The sequence below is a fragment of the Morchella importuna genome (assembly GCF_003444635.1).
Source record: "Morchella importuna strain M04M26 chromosome Unknown Morimp01GS002, whole genome shotgun sequence".
Lineage (NCBI taxonomy): Eukaryota > Fungi > Ascomycota > Pezizomycetes > Pezizales > Morchellaceae > Morchella > Morchella importuna.
The window spans coordinates 1,467,072-1,485,166 of NW_025763399.1; the positions used below are offsets into that span (position 1 = coordinate 1,467,072).

The 18,095-nt window shown below is 50.7% G+C and overlaps 4 protein-coding genes across 4 annotated transcripts; 1 reads left to right on the top strand and 3 right to left on the bottom strand.

The window, feature by feature from the left end:
* Window positions 1-1,533: 1,533 nt before the first annotated feature.
* Window positions 1,534-4,199, top strand: LAJ45_01254 (uncharacterized protein; the record flags this gene model as incomplete). The annotated part of the gene is made up of 3 exons (XM_046110849.1): window positions 1,534-2,560; window positions 2,759-3,314; window positions 3,434-4,199. The coding sequence occupies 3 exons, from the start codon at window positions 1,534-1,536 to the stop codon at window positions 4,197-4,199; spliced, it is 2,349 nt and encodes a 782-aa protein (XP_045976027.1).
* Window positions 4,200-6,930: 2,731 nt separating this feature from the next.
* Window positions 6,931-8,454, bottom strand: LAJ45_01255 (uncharacterized protein; the record flags this gene model as incomplete). The annotated part of the gene is made up of 1 exon (XM_046110850.1): window positions 6,931-8,454. One exon carries the CDS (start codon window positions 8,452-8,454, stop codon window positions 6,931-6,933), a length of 1,524 nt encoding a protein of 507 aa, XP_045976028.1.
* Window positions 8,455-13,323: 4,869 nt separating this feature from the next.
* On the bottom strand, window positions 13,324-14,280 carry LAJ45_01256 (uncharacterized protein; the record flags this gene model as incomplete). Its single annotated transcript, XM_046110851.1, has 1 exon — window positions 13,324-14,280. One exon carries the CDS (start codon window positions 14,278-14,280, stop codon window positions 13,324-13,326), a length of 957 nt encoding a protein of 318 aa, XP_045976029.1.
* Window positions 14,281-16,534: 2,254 nt separating this feature from the next.
* LAJ45_01257 (uncharacterized protein) lies at window positions 16,535-17,624 on the bottom strand (the record flags this gene model as incomplete). Its single annotated transcript, XM_046110852.1, has 3 exons — window positions 16,535-16,570; window positions 16,630-16,838; window positions 16,904-17,624. The coding sequence occupies 3 exons, from the start codon at window positions 17,622-17,624 to the stop codon at window positions 16,535-16,537; spliced, it is 966 nt and encodes a 321-aa protein (XP_045976030.1).
* Window positions 17,625-18,095: the final 471 nt, after the last annotated feature.

The window sequence follows — 18,095 nt, forward strand, 5'->3', positions numbered from 1 at the left end:
CAGCGGATAATTATTCTATTCTAGAGGGGGTGGGAGGGAAATCATTTTTCTGCCTAACAGATGCGATAAAGCACAAATTATGGACCACATGACCGATCACCTTGACGTGAGCGCTTTCTGCCCCAATGAAACCTGCACCTTGCGAAAAAGACGGCATCCACACGTTCTGCGAACCAGTAACGGTGTGGCGGGGCGGATGCTGCACTGCTTTACGTGTCGAGTTTCAACTTTAGCATCGCTAATCTTTGGCCGCTAGATTAACTGGTGTTTTAGGATTCCAGTAAGCTTTTGAGGCGCTCGGAGCAAGCTTTCAAGGGGGATTTTATGTTTTGTAGATTCTGGGGGGGGTAGTTGCAATGCAGTGTATCCGTCGCTCTGCTTAAATCAATAGGAGTGGCCGCTTTACCGATAGGCGGAGGGTGGTATGAGTTCGACCTATGTACTCTCTTTACACCTACCTACTCCGCTCTGCTCCCCGTACGTAAGTATCGCGGGCTCACCTTATTTATGGAGCCCTCGGCCTCCACGACCAATCCTTTGCAGCTGTGTAGATCGATAACAGCCGATAGTGTTCGCCTATCGGCTGCAGTCAATAATAGCATATATCGCCGTTGAGTTAACGTTGGGAAAGAAGTGTACGGTATAGGAGGTATCGTAGATAGATAAGATATAGGTATGTAGAGTAGATAGTTTTTACCCTGCTCCTCCTCCGCTGAGTTTATGCTCTCATTATCTTGGGTACTAAGGTTTGCACTTGCTTTTGTTTCTTCTCTTTCAGCATCTCTGGTCCATAGTGCAGCTACATCATATTAACCTTATCGTTTTTCCTCTCTAGAAGACCGAAGGGTATAAACGCCCCCAATGTCCCTCGCCATCGCTATTCTGGTAGCTATGGGAGAGAAGTTGCCCATGGGCCATGGGCCAGCAAGGAGCTCTCTCAAAGAAAAATCCCCATACCACATACATACATGCCAATAATCGGCTGGCCACGATAATCAGACCAACGAGTGGTTCGTGCGCCAGATTCCTATTGGTCCAAAATGTTCGGAATGTGAGCTCACATCGATGCGCACAACTCATCTGGAACAAAGCACCCCAGCAATTGTGCCCAAAACGGTAACAGTAGATACCGCAACGACTCCCCACCCCCCAACCAATGATGGATGAGCTGTCCAGAGAAGGGCGGGGTACCTTCACCATAGGACTGTAGGTAGGATGGATACCTAGAGCTAGGATACATACATTCGAAACTAAATCCACCCACCACCCATCACCTACCACCCCCCCCTTCATCCTCCCCCCCACCACCCACTACCCACCATCCACCCACTTTCACTACCCAGCCTCCTCTGATATCTTATCATCGCTCCAACATCATCAGCATCATCGTCTCTGCAAGGAACATCGTCTCTCCGTCGCGATCAACCCATAACGGATCCCCTCGTTAAACTTAAGCTTTGCGGCGTTCAAGGTACCAGAAGGAAAAGGAAGAAAAAGAAAAAGCTTCCCTCACAGTGTAGTCAGGAAAGCGCAATGAACGGCGACGGCGACGGATTACCCATCGCCAATATACAACCTTTGCGCGAGGATCCAGATCGTGTCTCACTGGAAGAACACATCGCCTACCAGCAACAGCTCAACCACAACCAAAACCAGAACCAAAACCACAACGGCAACAACAACCCTCAAATGCGCATCACATCAGAGAACATCAGTGACCATATCATGTCCGACTCCTCAAGACTGTCACGCCTTTCGCCCGAGCGCAACTCGATATTCGACGACAGGCTTTCGCCAGAACGTGAGCTCCAGCCATCTGTACCCCTACTTTCGCCCTCACGACACGTTTCGCCAGCGCGCGACTCGATGTCTCCTGAACCTCGATCAGAACCATCTCACACGCCAGCCCCCACCGCAGAGTCGAATACGCCGCCGCCGACAATACCTCCGTCCTCATTCGCCACCGGCTCGACTCGTGCAACTTCAACAGCGGGGACGTCGGAGCAGTCGTTTGAGATGTTGTCGGGGTATGACCCGATCTCGCCTGCTGATAGACACCGACAGTGGCAGCGCGAGCAGAGGAGGGAAATCTACAATAATGGGGGGAATTTACAGGGCGGTGGTGGTGGGTTTCGGCCGAACGCTGATTTGCCGTTCCCGATCACACCACAGCTCCTGCAGTACTATCCTTACCCTAGCCAGCACCCATCATCACCACAGCAGCATCAGAGAACTCCACTAAAGGAGGATTTTGTTAATAATCTTCCTGGGCGCCGTTATAGTGAGGTTGGGCATTATCAGGAGCAGCCTATTCCACAAAATCAAATACTTAGATCGCATGGAGGACAGCAGCAGCAGCAGCAGCAGGGGATGATGTATGACAGTCGATTCTCTAACCACGGCAGTTTGCCGCCACTGCAGAGACCAAGCCCTGCCCAAAATGGACTAAATCCGCATTATAGAAGTTCTTCTAGTGAGGTTTCCGTAGGCGGAAGTTCGTGTAGCGGAATCCCAAGCTTTGCGAGAGAGTTTGAAGGGAGAGGGAGAGGTTGGAGGTTTGGTAAGATATTTCCATACTCATTGAATGATTTGAGAAAACGTGCATCGTGTCCTATTTGAAATGTCGATTCCTCTCCTTTTCTATTTCTCCCACCAGAGGTGTTCTTGGTGTGGACTATTCCCCTCGTTATCATTGTGATATTGCCCCTTCCTGTTTCCCTTGTTCGGGACATTAACATGGTGATCCCCGAACTTACAGATCCAATTCACACAGCAGAATCTTCCCACCATTCACCCCCACCTCCCCCTTCTTCCAACTTCTCAACCCCTCGCAAAGAAGAATCTATAGCTTCCGTCTACGTCAATGAATTCGCCTCTCAGATAGACTCACTGCTCCGCTATGCGAAACGCCCATTTGTGGCGATAATGATACTCGGGTTTTTTGGTCTCGTGCTTTCAACATTAGTCAATAACTTCTCATCCGCGTCTCCCGAAACATGGGGTGAAAATACTTGGAATATTACTTACTCTGGGGGTCCTGGCACTCGCGCCAGCTATGCAGACTTTCCCACACTAATGAATATAGAGTCCTCGTTCGAGAAGATTGTCGACTCTGCCGCCGGAGGAAGTGCTCTGGCGCGCGTCATGAAACAAAGCGAGATGGCTGTAAGCGACTTGTCAACCGTAGTGCGCTATTCCGAATTGAAATGTAAAGAAACGCTTGCGGAGCGACTGGACGTGTTTGCCCGGGATGCCAAAGGAAATGTCCGGGCACTGCAAGGATTTGGGAGCAAAGTCGGTGGCGTTCTAGATCAGTACGGATCTCTTCCTTTGAATGATTTTAGAAGAAAAAAAAGCCACAATAAAAGAAAGGCAAAAAAGAAACCAAAAAAATGCAGACAGAAAGTTGACTTGTTTGTGAAAAACCCATTAGGTTGCTATCAATAAACCAGTACGCTCTCCGCGAGCTATCAATGATCAAACGCGAATCCCAGCACCGTCCATTCCTATACCGTCTGCTAACCCCTACGTCATTCTTCCGCTCCACCTCTCACTATTACTCCGACGAGCCCGACGATCCCCGCACCCGTGCCCGCGTCGCCGAGACTTTCAACAAGGCCGCCGAAGTCCTCGAGTCAAACCTCCGTCTCCTCGTTGCTGATGGCGAAACAATCTTCACCTCCCTCACCCAGCTCACTGAACAGCACAAACCCATCTATGATGAGATCGTCCGTGAGGTCGTCGACATCAAGAAGGAAGAAGCTGTCGTTCTCTCGTCGCTCTGGACTAAAGTCGGTGGCAACGCCGCCCAGCGCAAGAACTTCCGTGAAAACGCCGAGCTCCTCGCGCTGATTGGCAGCTATGAGGAGCAGGCGCGAGGATATGTCGAGAGCACTGTACTCGAGTTGGACCGCATGACCGCTGATCTAGAGAATCTGCGACGAAGAGTCGCAGAGCCACTATTGATCTCCGGGAGCAGTAACGGGAACGGAGGAAAGAGAGGGCGCGATGATGATATCGCAAGCATCCCACTGAGCGTGCATTTAGATGCTATTGAGGGGGCGGTGGAGCGACTGGTGCGGAAGCGGGCACAACGCAGGGAGAAGGAGGGGAATTGGTTGAAGAAGATACACGATGGGGAGGAGCGGGCGAGGAAGGAGGATATCCTCGTTGAGGGAGCTGGGACACTCGCAGCTTAGGGATGGGGTGGAGGTTTCGGCGATATAAGTTGGTACGGTATCGGATAGGTGGGTGCCGTGAGGTGGGCTGTATCAATACTCTCCTTTCTTGGACGTACGGCGTTCGTTCATTTTTTCCAGTTTCCTTTCGGGCTTTTCTTTCAGTGCTTCACACTTTTTTTTCTCTTTTGTTCATATCACACTCCCTTTTTATACCATACTCTCCTTATTCGCATTTCCTTTGTTTTTTCTCGGGTCTGGGCATGTTCTTTCCTTCCTTCCATCGGTGGCTGTTCTGCTCTTTCTGCGATTTCCTTCTTTAGAAAGGAAAAAAAATAGGGCTCACCTTTTTTACGTGCTGAGCCATGTAGGTGCATTGATATTGTGTAGTTTAGTTTGGGGGTTATCATCGCTCCCAACTAACTAGTATTGTCTTTTACTTTTCCTTATTTTTACATATTTCATGCGTGGGAAAGGGAGAATTATGGAGTATCTATCTGCTTACTTCTTTTGTTTGGGGTTTGGGTGTACATATCCTCATATTTGGTCTGTCTTGTACGGGGGTTCTTATGGGGGTTTCTGCTGATATACACATACTCTACTTGTTCATTTTTTGCTGTTTTTCTTTGGCGATATTTATGTATTGGATTGGACTCGGTGTTGTGTTGCCATATTGGATTTTTATTTTCCTTATTTTTGTGTGTTTTTTGTTTTTTTTGCGATCATATCAGTTAGCAGGCCTTTTTTTATTCATGTATATCCGCTTTTTCTTATGTATGGGGGGCGGGTCATTTCTACTCTGTATTGCCTATTGTTTGATTGTTTGTTTAAGCGTTGCTTTTGCGTCTTCAATACTCCCCCCCTTTGGTCGATTTCTTTTACTCCTTTCTCTAGTGTTAGGAATAGAGAAAAAAAACTTTAGGATATGTTTGCTTGCGCGCAACGACTGTGGTTCATAGGGCGTCACTCGTAGAGGTTTTTTTCCCAGTTTCATAGAGATCCATAGATAGCCATAAATTTACCATGTTGTGAGGAGGAGGGGGGGAGGGAAATCATCGCGGCTGCAACAAACCGTCCATGTGAATCTGGGTAAGGCCTGTAACTATCCGCATATGGACCAGACATGGACAATCCTTTGTTGACGACCAGGCCGCGTTTGGACTTGGAGACGATGAGGATCAAACCACGAGAACGGGACCGACGTCATAGGCGGGGGTGTTAGCTTATTCTGTCCCTGGAGCGCTGGTAGAGAGTTATTTTGGGGCATTGGTTTGGGATGACTCTTAAGTTCCTAAGATGCGCCGATACGAAGGTATGTACCTAGTTGGTTGACCACCGCTGTTGTGAAGAAGAGTTGCGATAAATGTTGTCATGGCCTGCGCGATACATAGATAAAGAGCAAACATATTTTTTTATTTTTTTACCCCAAAGGGTTCATCCCGACTTTTTCCTAAGATCCATGTATGTAGGCAACCTTACCTTGGTGGGGCATTTTTATTTTCTTTTTCCCCGATCACTATTTTTCTTTTTCAGCATAAACATCTCTGCTTCTACATATCAGATACCCATGCGATGATCCGTCACATTCGACCAAGCTGAGCTTGAGAGGACTACATGAGCATGTAAGGCACTCGGCGTCCTGATCTACTCTACTCTCGCCGGGCGTTAAAGTCGTCGTGGCGGAACCCAACGGGCACTACTGGCCGTAGCTTCGATCTTTCTTATTGCGAAAAAGCGTAGTCTCGATTCCCAAACCGCTATTTCAGTTTCGACTTATGCGAGATACATATATCCACCACCATCTCCATCTTAACGGGGTGGAGGGCCTAATCACACAACTGGTCAAGCATTTTGATATCCCCCTAGTTCCACGCAAAGAGCTGTTTCAAGACATTTGAAAACCGCCCTTTGATCTTTGAATCTCCATCTATACCCGGTAGAGCCAGACCCCTCGCCTTATCTGACAACAGGCAGGGACAGGAGCGTCCCTTCCAGGGATTTCTTCGTAATGGGTGTCAGCACGTGTCACCTGGACCACTCATCCTATGAGCACGTGCGGGAATCTTATCCCGAGACAACCTGTGTGTGTGTGTGTGTGTGTGATCACCAAACCCATGGCGCAACATCACCTTGAGGATTTTCACCTGGATCAAGCATCATCAGTTGAGCGGAGGGGGTGTACTGAAACAGTGACATCACAATGGGAGGAAGGGTCTATCTAGGAGGGGAAAGGGGAGGTGGGGTATTCTACTTTGGTACTTATTTTTTTGAACTAAAGGCGCTTACAGAATATTCAATAATGGCAACTTCCTTTCGCGGGGGGGGGGGGGGGTAAGAGCGGAAAGTGATTTTTATGAGAGTTTGATAGTAAACTTCGGGGAAGGATACCTCGTGATCCGAATAACGAAAAAGAGAGAGCGGGGACACGAATCGCTGCTTTTAGGCGCCGTTGACGAACAGGGGGGGTCATGCCACAGGTGGCGGAGGGGTCAATGATCATGGGTGATTTTCACAGGGTCCCACTCATATATTCGTAACTTGGAAAATATTAATATGAATGCTATAATATTGTTAAAGATAAGCATCAGGCAGGTTTCACCTGTTTATTTTCCAAGAAAATCATTTTTTCTTCTATCATATATAATCAACTGCTCCCTATCATTACCATAGCCATAGGGCTGCGTGTTAAAAACAACAACAACAAACAACAACAAAAACAAACAACAAAACTGCTCCCTATCACAACACTCACCTACTTAAGTGCCGACATTGACTTCCTATTCATACCAGACCCACGCTTGAGGTACGGATGAGTTACTGTGCCCGCTTGAGACTTATTGTCATCTTTCATCGGGGAGAGAAAACTAGGAGCCCTTAAGGAGGCACTACCAACACGCCTACGAAGATGATTATCTCTTTCTTGAACCGTTTCGGAAGGAGAAGAAGTTGCGCTGGCGAAGTGGACAGTACAACCGCTACCAGTACTCTTCGTAGTGCTCGAAGTCCTGGACTTGAGTATACCCGGAATACTCTCAGCGGAGCGGCTTGAAGCCTTAGAGGAAAGAGCAGGCTCAGGCTTGACACTATTACTGACTGAAAGAGGAGTAGTTTCAGGCTTGAAAACATCATCAAGTGAAGAAAGAGTAGGCCTAGGCTTGACACTACTGTTGACTGACGAAGGAGTAGGCTCAGACTTGACACTACCATCAACTAAAGAAGTAGTAAGCCTATACTTAAAACTACCTTTGCCTGACGTGGGAGACTTCTTCTCACTCACAGGGGATGTTTTGTAATGGATCCCCCACATGTCCTTACTGCTGGAACTTCTCAGACTCGCACCACGAACACCACTCGCCATCGAGCTTCCAGAAACCATCAAATACTCACCATCATCACCATCATCCTCGTCCTCTTCATCTTCACCAGGCCAAAACACATCCACTACATCCAAATCCCTCCACTCCCTCCCCCACACCTCCTCATCAATCACACCCCCACCCCACCTCCCCACCACCACCGCCTCACCAACAACGCCAAACACCTCCCCCTCCAGCCTCGTCACCGCCTTAATCCCTGCCACTAAACACCTCCTCACATCACCCCATCCCGCCCCCGGATGTACCACCGACACCACAATAACCTCTGGCCCTTCCTTCTCCTGCCCGATGATCGAATGCACACATTCCTCGTCACCCTCACACCAACACAGCTCCTCCAGCGCCCGCGCAAGCCCATGTAGCCGGAACGTTAGCTCCCGCGGCCGCGGTGTCACCGCATAGATGGCCCCTGCCTGAGCGGTGTACCAGTCGATACAGCCAGGCACCAACAGGTCCTTCTCACGCATGCAGTGGCTGCGTAGCTGGGCGGCACTAGCGATGAAGGATGAGACGAGCTTTGTGGCCTCGCCAAGGTGGGGCTGGTGTGCGCTGGGGTACAGATGTGCTATTGTTTCCTGTGTCTCTGTGATAGTCTGGAGACCCTGCAGGGCAGATATGGCGTTGTCGATAATGTCGTCTGTTAGTGATAGCGTTGCTCCCCCCGCCGCCGCTGCTGCCGCCGATGCAGGTGGAGGAGGAGAAACGGCGTCCATTACGGCTGTTTTGAGGGTTTCGAATTTTGCTAGGAGCTCGTTGTGGTGGGATGTAATGAGGGTGAGGAGGTTTTGGGGGTAGGTGGGGTATAGGGGATGGAGGGCGGTGGGGGGTTCTGGAAGGGCGTGGAGGAGGGTGGAGAGGGTGGGGAGTTTGTGGAGGGCGGCTTGGAGAGTGTGGAGCATTGTGGGCGGTGTGGGGGGTGTGGAGGTTGCGCTGGGTTTTTGATATATCCTTAATTGGGTATGTTTTAATAACAGTTAAGACGCGTTTTGGAATAATTTGGGATGAGGTTTGGTAGGTCTTGGGGTTAGTTGTTCGTGGGATATATAGTGAATGTTGATGCGGGGGCTTGAAAGAGGTAGGTGTGGGCATTTCATCTTGATATGATATTGATGTTCACAGGTTGCTCGGATCGCCAGGTTTGAATACTTGGAGTAAATAACTTGAAAACAGGAGATGTTTCGACAAAAACCCGGTATTGTATCATTGACTCGGTAAATCTTTAATGAGTATGCCATCGAAACTTTCGACGCTCGAGGCATCGCCCTTGGCATAGTAAATTACGGAGAAGAGAGTGGTAATAGGCCGAGTTCCAAAGCCTAGAAACTAGTAAACACGGACCGAGAGTGTGTTTTCATTCTTGAAATCTCGTAGATGGTCTCTATTTCTAACGAGAGCGTGCTCTGGAGAGCTTTTAATGCAAGATAAAACAGCAAATAGGATTATCGACGCCCACCTGCCATCACTAGACTACTCGTAATGTCGAGAGAAACCCTCTTAAATTAACTATAATCCATTTTATATCGTAACTCAACTAATTTTAACATACACCCATTTAGTTATGACCTTAGTCTGCTCAAATAATGACATAAATAAGTCTATAACACTGATACATGCTAGATACAGTTCATTCTTACTCGAGTCGCACAGTCGCACCTCCATGGCCTAAAAAGTCAGTAAGGTAGTACTTTGGATCATATATGATCACTCGCACATGCGCAGCCAAGCAATTTGTGATGACCATCTCTAAAGTGGTACTAACGAACCAAGATACATGTAAAGAATAGAAGCAGTCTATTATTACTTACATGTACCTCGTATTGCTTTTTACTTAGCCTTAAGTGGCCTCCCAGTCATCACCACGGCAGTTCAGACTAAGTTGGATTACCCAGCCTATCTGAGGATCCAGGAGCCCTTCAACCAGTAGACTCCCACAAAAAGGATTACCCCTAGTAATGAGCACGCGAGCCAACTCGAGACAAGCCCGAGGTATGACTCGAGCTAGCTCAGATTGTGGAGACGAAGGCTCGAGCTCAGGCTCGAGCTCTCTTGTTTATACCTAAAAATAGACCTTACAGTAAGTCGGCATATAGAGTTCGTATTCAAGATGAATAATAGGGGATATATTCTCATATAAAACACCACGCTCTGGCCTCCTCGAACGATTACTAATGTTTCGCTAGGCTCGAGCCTAGGCTCCAGCTTTTGGATATGGGCTCGAGCTCAGGGTTCGAGCCAGCTCAGCTCGTGCCCGCCACTAATTACCCCGCTCAATGTCTTCCCAACTTAGTTATCAAGCACATGTGTGGGGTAGCTTCTGTGACGGCAGCTGTGCCGTCCGAGTGACGCCCCATGATCCCCGGGGGAGAGGGGGGGGGAGCGGTAGAAAATACATAGGCGGTAACAAATACGTCATCACAGCTAGTAACATCTTGAAAAGTAGATCCTGCTCAAACAGGTTAGATACGGTGTGTAGACTAGCTTTCCCTCCCGTACGCACTAACCTTGATTCCGGTTATTACTATTCCTTCGCTTCTGCTTCACTACCAATCACTCGCCATTACGAGTAACATCACTGGCGACCCTCGTCATCACAGAGCCCCCTCTTCCCAAAGTACCGCCCCATGTGTCATTGGCAGTTGGTGCAAGAAAAAATATTGAAGGGAAGGATGCGGAATCGCCAATATCGCTCTAGACGCTGTGGGAGGAGGCACTTTGAAGTTATTTTTGGCGGCGCCTGGTCTTCTCTGCCTTGAGGTAGAAAGATAAACATCGGGAGACCGGAGCTTCGCCATCCCGCTGTAGCTGCTCGTGTAAAAGGAAATACTGGGCTGGCAGCTGTGGGTACTAGTACCACGAGCGGAGGGAAGGGTTTAGGTCGCTGCGGGCATATCTGAGCTTTGAGTGCTGTGGTTGTACCTGCGCATGCGCATATGTAGAGAGTCGACCCCCGCCCAGTGGCTTATACAGTAGTCCTTCTAGACGTGGGATGTCCCTCTGAAAGTAGAGTACCCCTCTACTCTAGAAGTGGGGTGTCCCTCCAAAAGTAGAGTATCCCTCTGCTCATATCACAGACCCGCCAGTGTAGTCCATAGTGGAGTTTTTCATCCACCCATTAGTCCAAATACCGGCTTGTAGTCAAGTCCAAGCATGGTGGATATTTGTAGCTCGTGCTCCGCTTTTCCCAGCCCTTTTAATTGTCATAACTGCCCCACTTCCCATCCTCTGGGCTGATCGGGCTGCCAGAAGAAGCTCTGATGTTGCGTAGGTTTTTGACTGTGAATCATCTAGGAAGTAAGTAATGGGTAGGTATAAATGGTTAGGGCAGATCGAGTGGGGATGCATTATAAAGATCGACCAGGGAGCTTAGAAAACCTACCAACGCAAGTTTCCAAACAAAGACAGCTCTCACTACCACAGTCTCGTGAATAAAACGAGGAAGGGAAGTAGAACGAAAGTCGGTCATCCTCCGTCTGCAATGTGTATTTCGGATAGCCAGATTTGAGCGCAAGAAAAAGAAAACCATTTCCTTCCGCTTCCAGCTCCAACCCGGGCTTTTTGTCCTCTCCCACCCCGCTGTGACACCGAGAGGAAGCGCACCCTCACAGACGCAAAGCCTCCTACCCAGTGGCCCCTCCCTCCGACACAGAGCCCCCCTCCTGGCGCGAGACACCAAAAACACACCCCGCCACCGCTCACATAACACACTCCCAAGCCCCCCGCCTGCCATCCGCCCCACCTCACCCTAGCCCATACCCACCGGCCAGCCCTCTTCCCGTAACTACTAGCCCCTTCTTGAATTCCAGCACCCAGATCATTGACACGGCTTACTACATGTAGTACACCCCAGCTAGCCTGTCTTCCACTAAATAGCGTAGCACCAGTCATTGACACGGCACACGCACCTCGTCACCCTGTCGATACGTAGGGTGGGAAATGGTGCGGTTTTGTCATTGACCCTGGTGCGGCGGTGCGGGGATTTGGTGGGTGGGGTGTGAAGCTTGCATTGGAATTGCGGTGGGCGGTGGGGTGGGCTGGGGGGCGTTTAGATGTCAGCTGTTGATTTCGATCGATATCTGCAGCTGTAGGGCTGGAGTTGTAGTGTGTAGTGTGCAGTGTGTATGTTGGAGAAGGTGGGCATGTTGTGTCTGTAGGACTGATCATGAACTTGTAGTGTGTTGGAGAAGGTGGAGGGGCCGGAAACGTGATACACTGAAATGTCACTGCGCCGGGTTACCACCAATAAAATAACCCACGGCTGGTACCTCTGCAGTAGATGTAGATGTACCTACACGATGCGTACCAGCTACATGTTATGTCTATGTATATTTCGGCCAATTAATAACTCCCAATCTATGGTCGATCAACCAATTCCGCGCTGCCGCCCTAGCTATCCGGCCTCGCCGCCATCACATCTGATGTACGTAGCTACAGATCAAGCTGCAACAAATAGCTAACTAGCTCACCAAAAATCACTCGCTCGCTCCACACTACAGTACCATAAGGTCAGCCCTCCCCCCAATCTTCCAAGCACACTGCAGTCCGCTAACAATAATTGCGAACCAGTATGCTACTCGCTATATATATAATTAATGGCCTAAGGTACACCCAGCCTAAGGTACACCCGGTCGGCCGGCCACAATCCTACATTCTGCACCTACTTCACACTTCGACCGGCCGGCGCAGTGGGAATATATATGCACACATAGGATCATAGGTCTCGACCGGCCTCAGTTGATGGTGTGCTAGCTCTATTGGAGTATAGCTAGCTGTGGTGTAGGCAATTGATGGGCGTGCATGTGGATATGTGTGTCCAGTCTTTTGATTCTGGTTCTGGTTCTGGGGTTGAGCGTTCGAGTGGGCGGCGTGGGCGTACACCAAAGCCCACCTAGAGTGGGAGTAGTGCTGTAACTCTTTGGCTAAGGATTTGGAACTTTGCGGAGGGTTCTGGTTGGGTTAGTTTGAGTCCTTGCGGCCGGGCCCATAAATGGAGGCAGGTGTGGCCGTTTATATGTAAGTTTATCTGGCACCCACGACTTCCAGAAGCTAGCTAGAGAAGAGTAGGCGCTAACCAGCTCCAGCGTAAGAATAACTCACCCCCCCCCCCCCCCAAAAGCTCACAAAAAGCTCTCTCGATCTCTACACATATGTAATGTTAGGTACGTAGGCTGTACCCCCCACCCCGATTGCAACCCTCTTCAAGGAGTGCTACACCAGCTAATATAATGACAATTGCGAAGCAGGATAGATCTAGATGTATGCACACTGTATACCAGGCAGGCTTCAGGGTCATTGGCTGTACAGGTGCGTCTTGATATATACGCCTCCACCCGGCTAGAATGCTGCACTTCGGCCGGCGGCATGGGGCGGAGGTTGTAGTTGGGATTGTGTTGGTGGGGGTATAGATCTTGCGGATATATCGTGTACTACGACTCGGAGCTGTGGTGCATGCAGGTGATGGGTGTGGGTAGCTGTTTTTGGGTCCTGGAGGGCGTCGTGGTGGTGGGTGTATGCTACGATGGAGTGGGAAGGGAGTGCTCTGGCTGTGTTTGGATAGTGGTTGGAATTCTTGATTGGGATTTGCGGGTGGGCTGATTGGAGGGTTTGCGGGGGGTAATGATTGGGTTCTGGGGGTGGTGAATGGGAGGTAGATGTGGTTGTTTATGTGTGTTTATTTGCTATCCACGAGGCACCAGAAGAGAAGAGCAGGAGCCAATGCTAATCCGTATATTTATTCCAGCCACAATCTAGCTACAGCTCCAGAGCACCCCCTACTTCCCCAACACCCTCCTCGTCACCTCCCTCGGCATACAATACACCGGATCCACCTCCTCCAACCCCTCATACCCCAACAAACTCAGCCCCGCCACCCCAAACACCGTATGAAACACATCCGCCACATCCCCGGCCCTATCCGCAAACCCACCCCCCTCCACATCCTGACACCCCAATATAAACGCCTCCAGCCGCCCCCCATCCACCCACCCCACCCGCCCCACCATCGCAAGGCTACTCACAACCCACCACGAATAACACACGTCCTCCAGCTTCTCGGGCCGCCCATTCAGCCCCCCGCTCGGCAGCTGCCGCTCACACAGCCAGTCGCCCAGCACATTGATCTGGTCCTGCGACATCAGCCGCTCCAGCGCCCCGCCGATCCGCAGAGCACCAAGACACGTGAAGATCTGCCCCGCGTGCGACTCGGCCTGCGGCGCCATGCCGAAGCCGCCATCGGGGTTGCGGCACCGCATCACGTACGCCATCGCCGCATCCACATCCACGGCGTCCAGGCGGCGCAGCAGGCTCAGCGCGTTGAGCGCGCAGTAGATGAAGCGTGTGTCCTTCTCGCCCCACTCGTCGCCCGTGAAGCAGCCGTCGGGCGTCTGGCGGGCTGCGATGTAGCGCACTGTTTTGTCGGCGTCGAGGGCGTCGAGGGCGTCGACGGTGGCGAGGATCTGGATGGCGGAGAGCGTGTACAGGAGGTGCGGGTCGTGGGCGGGGGAGGCGCCGAAGCCGCCTGAGGGGTGCTGGCAGGAGAGGACGAAGGCGATGGTGGCGGGACGGGGGAGGGCCGTGGGGTGGCGGAGGAGGTGGAGGGCCGTGAGGCCCCAGTAGACGCCCGAGAGGCGGAGGTGCGTGGTGAGGTGGTAGTCGAGGCGGTCTGAGTGCGTGTCGAGGGTTTGGATGTATTTGACGTGCGCGGAGGTTTGGAGGATTGGGGGCGTCATGGTTGTGGGGGGTTGGTTTGGTGGGGAGCTGTGGTGGTGGTGGAGGAGGTAGCTATATAGGTGGTGGGGGGGGGGGGTTGTGTGGCTTGGCGCATGGGGGGTCACTCGGTCGGTGGAGGGGGGAGTGGACAGGTGGGCGTGCAGTGAGTGGGGTCTGCTAATCGATAAAGATACTCCCCCCCGACGAAGCAGCACTGTGCACACAGCTAAACAGCTATCCAAGAGCTCGAAACATCCGCCCGCGCCCCGCCCCGTAAAACAGCTTGGGTTAAGTCGACCACCCACTCTAGATTCGAAAGAAGCTAACAGAGTTATCTTCTGGGCAGTGGAACCTCTAGCTACATGGACTTCAGGTGCTCCCGTTTTTCTGAGTGGGTGGATGGACGGTCTCTGGATTGGAATCTGTAACTAGTACACCAGAACTAAATACAAGCACCACATCTACCCCGTCTACATTTACATTCTTCCATTACAACAAGCACATGCAAGCAGCGCTCTATCTAGTGTCCGTCCTCCATTAAACCATGGAGCTCCGAATGTCTCCTCACCCTCGCTCTGCACCTCGAACCACACCAATACCACTCCACACCAATACCAAAGCCACCACAACCCCACCACCACAACTTTCCTCCACCCTCCCCAGTACCCACTCCCACTCCCTACCACCAACCACAACGTACCCCCCAACAAACAAGAAAACTTGACACTGAGTCACACGTCATCACTCGCCTCCTCAACCCCGGCCCTCCCGTCGGACAGATAAACAACGGTCACATCCTACATACCTGCTGAGACGACTATGACTATGTGGAGTAATCTCACACGCCGGACCCCCAGCCCCCCTAATCAATCTTTTTCCTCGATCGATCGTTTAAACGACATGCGCAGGGGATACTGATGTGACGAGTGGCTCTGCTATCACGGCTGCTTGTATCGACCCATACTGTCGACGCCGTGGCGGGTAGGTAGGTAACTCGGGCTCGTTTAACAACTTGATACGATAGTATACAGACACGGCTAGATAAAAAAAAAAAAAAAACCGATGCGGCTCAACCACCCACCCCCCACACACCACACACCACCCCTACAACCCAAAACCCAAAACAGAACAAAAACAGAAACCTGTCATCTCGACAAAGCCAATTTCCAAACAAAGAACCCATCAACCAACAACACACCCACTACCTCACTTACCGCCCTCAAAAATCACTTTTTCCATCTTTTCCACCGCTATCACTCGGCCGGCCAGCTGCTTCACACGCCATCACCCACGCGAGTGATTTTCCATGTCCTCCCGCGTCACAGCTCAATACTCGCGTCATGGGTTCATACTCGGAGGCCCCCCCCCACCCCAGGTGAAGGGTCCACCCCGTCTTTGCTTGCAACTTCACAATTGATGGCGGCTAGCTGGGGAGTAGTGCGTTTCTTCATAATTTATCAATTGCGGATTCATAATATAAATAAGCATTTCTCAATCAATCAATCTCTAACCCCCGCCTGCCCCCCACTACCCGCTTTTCATCCCCCTCCCCATCTCGCCCCCCCGTCCCCTTCGCCCCGCCCCCGCGCCCAAACACCGACCTCACCCCAAAGTTCTCCAGGAAAAATAATAATGACAAAATCCACCCCCGGGGGGGGGGGGGGGGCTAGTATTGAGGGGGCGTCAAAATGACGCCCCCCTCCATACCATAAAAACTTCCCGTTCCTTCCGTTCCTCCGCTCATATAAATAAAAAAGGAAAAGGGAAGATGAAAGAGGAATAAAAACAAGTGGTGGCGAATTCAGGTCCCAATGTCTTTTTTTCTTCCAAAACTGACCTTCGGGGCTGCCGTTTTTTGTTTTTATCTAAACGAGAGTGCAGTAGTACTGTGTGCTGGCCACTGTATACGTAAAACTCGGACAAATGTAGAGAGAAGGAGACAGAGAAAAAGAGAAAGAGAAGAATAAAGAAGAGAAATAAAGAAGAGAAGATGAATAAAACAATGAAGGACAGAGAAAAGATCGTTATTGCAATGATGACAAGTTACACATCAGGTGTGTGGTTGCAACACAGCAAAAAAGGAAAGATGAAAAAAAATAGAAACAATGACAAAAAGAGAACAGAAAAAACACAGTACTCCAAGTATTTACAACCAGTCCCTACCCGACGTGAAACGAAGCCTTGAAGGAGATTATTACTGATTCTTCGATGATTCGTTCTTTCATCGGAGGTTTCTTTTTTTTTTTTACTTTTTATTTTACTTCCCTGCTGAGGTTATTCAAAGGCAGAGAGGAGGATGCCAGAGAAGTACTACAAAATTGTTAGTGAGTACATAGGTAGATAATGATAGAAAGCGCATTGAAACATACCTCGCTAGCTTCCTTCGCCTGCTTCTCTTGCCACTCCTTTTCCCACATGTTGACCTTTTCTTCGATCTCCTTGTCGTTGGTGAGTCCCTTTTTCCTGGCGCGCGCGCGGAAGTTGGAAAGCCTGGCGGAGGTCTTTGCCCGCTCGGGGTTCTTCTTGCGGTAGTCGGAGCTGGAAATTCGGTTACGCTCCACCGGGGTACCCTTTGGTTCTGTAGCAATGACATCAGTACAATTTTTTTTTTATTAGCAGTAAAATCATGTAGGAGTTACTAACCGGCTTCTTCTTTCATCAAAGAATGAGCTTCTCCATGAGCCTTCTCGAATTCCTCCTTGTCGGGCAACCCACGCGTCGCGTAATACTTGAGGTGGTGCCAGAGACTCTGGCGGGGGTTCCGCCCAGTGAAGGTTTGACCACACCCTCTGACAGGACATTTGAGAGTGGTGGTACCAACCGACGAACTGCCACCAGGAGAGGAAGATTTCTCAACACGGCCAGTCGCGACACGGTTGATTTTATTCTTCGGTGTCTTTGGAGTCTTTGGTATAGTTTTAGATCTAATGGGGGGACGAGGAGGGGGGGAGTTTTCGTCAGGTTCGTACTCTGACGCGGTGGGCGAGTGATAAGCGGTGTCCGCAGGGTCCGCTAACACAGGATCACCACTCGGAGTTGAGGGCCGAGACGGCAACAGAGAAAGAGAAGGCAACGGCGCCACGGGAGCCGGAGCAGAAGACTCTTCAGCGGCGGCCACCAGCAAAGGGGCCTGAGGTGCTGGATTATTTGAGTCTGTCATAGGCTGGGGTGCAGCGATAGGGACAGGGACAGGAACAGGCTGGGGAAGAGGAGTTGGTTCCTGTTGAGGCTTGACATCAATATCCATGGCGGTGGTGGAGTTATCCATGGTATTTGATGCAGTTGTTGTTGCTGCTACAGTTGTGGTAGTTGTGGTTGTGGTGGTAGTGGTGGTGGGAGGAGTTGGGTCGACGTCCAAGTCCATACCTGCTAACTGGTTTGTGGTTGGGGCAGGTGTGAGTGAGGGTTGGTGAAGAAGAAGTGGGGAGGGGGGGTGGGTGATGAGATGTGGGAGGGGGGGGGGATGAGTGGAGGGGAGAAGTATTTAGGTATGGGCTAGAGAGATAAACGGGAAAGATAGTAGTAACGGGGTGTGTGTGTGTGTGTTAGAATGAGGTATGGTGGGATGTGGGTGTGGGTTGGGGGCGGGTTGGTTGAGAAGGCAGAATTTTGGGGCGGCGTAAAGAAGGTGAGTGAGGGAGGGTGAAGGAGGAGGGAAGAAAGAAGAGTGAGAGATGATGCTTCGAGTGAGAGAGCGAGCGAAGAGAAAGCAAGCCCTGAAATGCCGAGTGCGAGGGTGTGTGTGGACGTGTATTGTATGGATGGGCTGACCAGAAACCCCATCAGGCTTAGGCGAGGAAAGCTTTGGGGGGGTGGAGGGGGTGGAGGAAGTGGA